The sequence below is a fragment of the Priapulus caudatus genome, unplaced genomic scaffold (assembly GCF_000485595.1).
Source record: "Priapulus caudatus unplaced genomic scaffold, Priapulus_caudatus-5.0.1 Scaffold3978, whole genome shotgun sequence".
Classification (NCBI taxonomy): domain Eukaryota; kingdom Metazoa; phylum Priapulida; class Priapulimorpha; order Priapulimorphida; family Priapulidae; genus Priapulus; species Priapulus caudatus.
The window spans coordinates 21-3,875 of NW_014581039.1; the positions used below are offsets into that span (position 1 = coordinate 21).

Sequence of the window (3,855 nt, forward strand, 5' to 3'; positions counted from 1 at the left end):
ATGACACGAGGAGAGACGTCCCGGAGGTACGTCCCATCAAAGGGTGGGGCATGTGTAACCTAGCACACGGTACAAAAAGGAACGCGAAAAGGCTACGTCACTGACCACCGGGCAGTACTAGCCGAGCGATGGAGGTTAACATGACATTACTAACCCAGTTGGGAAAGAACAACAGCAGCAGAACAAGAAACAAAGGGATATGGCAGGTACGCCAATTGACCGAAGAAAGCGAGGTCGCGCGCGGACGTTGGGTAGCATAAATAGGCTAAGATTTAACAGAGTAGACACAGAGAGTGCGCGGAAGACAGCGTGACGATTGACCCAACCTCCGACGAGATGGCATATACGTAACTATGGGTTTTCTTTGTATGTTAGTTGATTGTACAGACTGTTTAGATTGTTGTTAGAGTAAATGGTATAGATTTCGGAAGGGACAGTATTGCGGGTTAGTAATATAGGTTAGCGGGGTTGGGAGTAGATGTGTCGCGGGAATGGTTTGAGCGAGACGTACGGGTCACAACGGTAGTAACAGCGATTGTAGGCAAGCGCTGGGTACTCATTAGAATACATGACTAATTTATAACGATTCGGGTGTTGGGATTGAAGTGTACGGTGATGGGGGATATTAATTAATAAATGTTATGCGTGTGTGTATTATATAAATTACTGCGTTGCGTGGTATATCAGTGGCTGTCTTTTATGTCCTCGAGCCGGGTTATTCCCTCACGGGGTACTGAACAGAGATACGATCACGCCGTCACGCGTGGGCTCTAACAAAGGAGCAGGCGGTGACATGAAATGATGCCAGAGTGACCAGGATATAAAATTTCAGTCACGTGATACGCAGCGCTAACGCATGAGTGATCCAATTCGATTGTTTTCCAGCAGTTAATGAACATTCCGTTTCAGAATTCGTAGGGCCAGGTAACGGGCAGTAAGGGGTAAGCTATTTTTGGGAGACGCTAGAGCTAGGGCGTATAATGGCGCAAGGGATAAATATGGGGGATATCGTACAGATTATGGGACAAGCGCTTAGTCCGGTGGTAAGGGAGATAAGAGATGAGATGAAGCTGCAGGGGATACGACGAGAAATAAGGAAATTTACGGGAGATGCGAAGGCAGATAGCATGAAATTTAGAGAATATGAGAGACAGTTAGAGGGAATAGGCGCTCGGCTGGGGGCGAATGCAGACCTAAAGGAGTTACTCCTAATGACTACAGCAGGTTCGGCATATGATTTTTGCATCCGGCAAACGAGGGAGAATGCGGGGATAGGTGGTGAGGAGCTAATAGAACTGATGAGGGAGAGATTCAGGGATCAGTTTGAACGGCTAGCCGCGAGACAAGATTTGAAAAGAATCATACAGAAGCGGGACGAGACGATACAGGAGTTCGAGGAACGCATCGCCAGGGTATACAGTACGGCTTACCCAGGAGAGATAGGACACGCACCGGGAATGCAGGAAACGTTAGTAGAATCCTTCATAGATGGATTGGCTAAGAAGGCGATTAGGAGGAACTAATAGCGCAGAACCCTGATACCCTACAAGCGGCAGCAAAATTAGCGAGAGAAGAAGATAGACTAGACAAAGAGGTAGCGCTGAGGAAAAAAGAGGTCCCAATGGAGGTAAATAGCGCCACAGCAAGGGAAGGGGAAGGTCGATTAAAGGAGAGAGAGTGAGAGCGTGTGATCGAGAGAGAGCGAGAGAGAGAGAGAGAGAGAGCGAGAGAGAGATAGAGAAAGAGCGAGAGAGTGCGAGAGAGAGAGCGATTATATATATGGGAGAAAGAGAGAGCGAGCGAGAGAGAGAGAGCAAGTCTATGTATGTGAGAGAAAAAGAGAAAGAAGAGAAAGAGTTGGAGAGAAGAAGGGCAACAGAAGTGTGTCTTGAATTTCTTATCCTGTTATCAGGCTGTGACATTTTTTTTGATGTTTAAATGTGGATAATTTCTATGCTGGGGTACCTACTAGTTTTTAATGCTGACGAAATCAATGTGATAACTAGCAGATCTCAAGAAATTTTTAAACCAAGTAGCCAGCGTGTTGTAACTGGTTTGTAACTTATATAGAGCTGATGGTACAGTTGTTTTCTGTTTAATAAAGCTGATTAGCAGTAGAAAATTGGATTTCCAGCCAGGGAATGCCCAGCCCAATCAAATCCCTTCGGTGTATCATTTTTACGGCACCTCGGATTTCTTCACTTCATTGACGGTGTTACGGCTACTAGTGTGTACTGATTCTTCAGGGGTTTTTGTTTAAATGTATTTACTTGTGAAGGTGAATAGGTGCAGTACGTTCATTCACTTTCTCATACCTCGGTTCCTCTATCCCTCACTAATATATATGCTACTGGGGGGGTTAAGTAGCTGCGTCAACATCTGGATCCCCAAATTCATCATGAACAACTTTGCCTCATCAACGTTGAGGGACGGCAGTGTAGCCCGCTGTTTTTGCTAAGAATAACATTGGTTAAAACTAATGAACTGGAGGATACGTGACGTATTGGGGTCACCGGTTCTATGGGTGCCGACAGGCTAGAACACTGTACAGTCAGTGAACGTACTCGCACGAATGCACCTACGGATTTCTTCGTGAGAAAAAATGTTGCCAGTTAGTTCTAGACAGAGATTATCTGTAGTAATATGCGACTGTTTGAACATTATTTGTAGTGCGGCAGCAGCGAGAAGTGTTTTTGCGCGATATTGTATAATTTTATTAGTATGGTACTGTGCAAGTGGGATGTATTTCGTGTAGATATGCAGACGTTGTCAACATATTATGTATTTTGAAATAATGAATATTAAAAGATGAGAAAATACGAATGGGGAGCAAGAGAAGAAGAAAGAGACACGAGATGAAGATTTGATAGGCGGGCAAAACAGACCTATCAACCAAGCGATGGCGACGGAGAGGGGTCATCGGACGATGAAACGGCGTTGGGAAACATACGTCGAAAGAGAGGAACAACGCCGGACGACGAACGGCGACGAACGACAGTGACGACGAAGAAACACGAGCGTCACATTACTGTAGGACCGTGGGATTTCCGACAAATACTATTTCTCACACCGCCTAGGTAATCAACGAAATGGACAGGGGACAGCTCTGCTGACCACCAACCACATACTTGGGGGGCCATAAATGAGTTAGCATTGTCAGAAGAAGGTCCCCGACCGAGGCTACCCCGAATTCGTCGACCAGTTGTCATCAAGGGAAACCTTAATGACAAGCGATCGCGACACGGCCAGACACGGCCGGACACGGCCGGGGTACAACGGCCTTCGACAAAAGGCCGTTGGAACGAGGCGAGGTCGAGAGAGACGCATAAAAGGAAGGGTTTTGAGTTAGTTCGGGAGAGTCCCGGACCATCACTTGGTATGTGTATATGCTGCTGCTATTCGTGTTTTAGAATAAACTTATAGTTGTTCACCGTTTACATCAGCGTTACATCTACTATCTACGTCTACTGTCTACAAGCGTACATTCTACGCTACATTTGGCGCCGTTTGACCAAAAGAATCTTCCTCTCCCTTTGCGACACAATGCGAGGTGCTACCACTACGATGCACGAAAGGCGAGAGAAACATTGAGTGAAGACAGCTGGAACGATGAAGAAGAAGAAGAAGAAGAAGAAAGAAGACGAAAACCTATGACTATTGGACTATTGTGACGTGGGAATGAAGTGTTGCCGTTTTCGCTAGACGAGCATTGTGTATGGAAATGCCTACGAACAATTATGTTGCCGCTAAGACGCATGTAAGCCAGAACTTATCTTGTACGACCTGGATATCGACGATGCGATCGAAGAAGAGCAGAATACGATCACGACGACACGATCGAGGAACAGCACAATA

General features: G+C 46.0%; 1 protein-coding gene across 1 annotated transcript in view; it reads left to right on the top strand.

Moving 5' to 3' along the window:
• The first annotated feature begins 306 nt into the window (after positions 1 to 306).
• LOC106819667 overlaps positions 307 to 3,855 on the top strand; it is a 10,002-nt gene continuing 6,453 nt past the window's right edge. Inside the window, exon 1 of the mRNA XM_014824264.1 lies at positions 307 to 347. Coding sequence (XP_014679750.1) covers positions 337 to 347 — 11 coding nt within the window. The 5' untranslated portion in view covers positions 307 to 336. The remainder of the gene's footprint in view (positions 348 to 3,855) is intronic.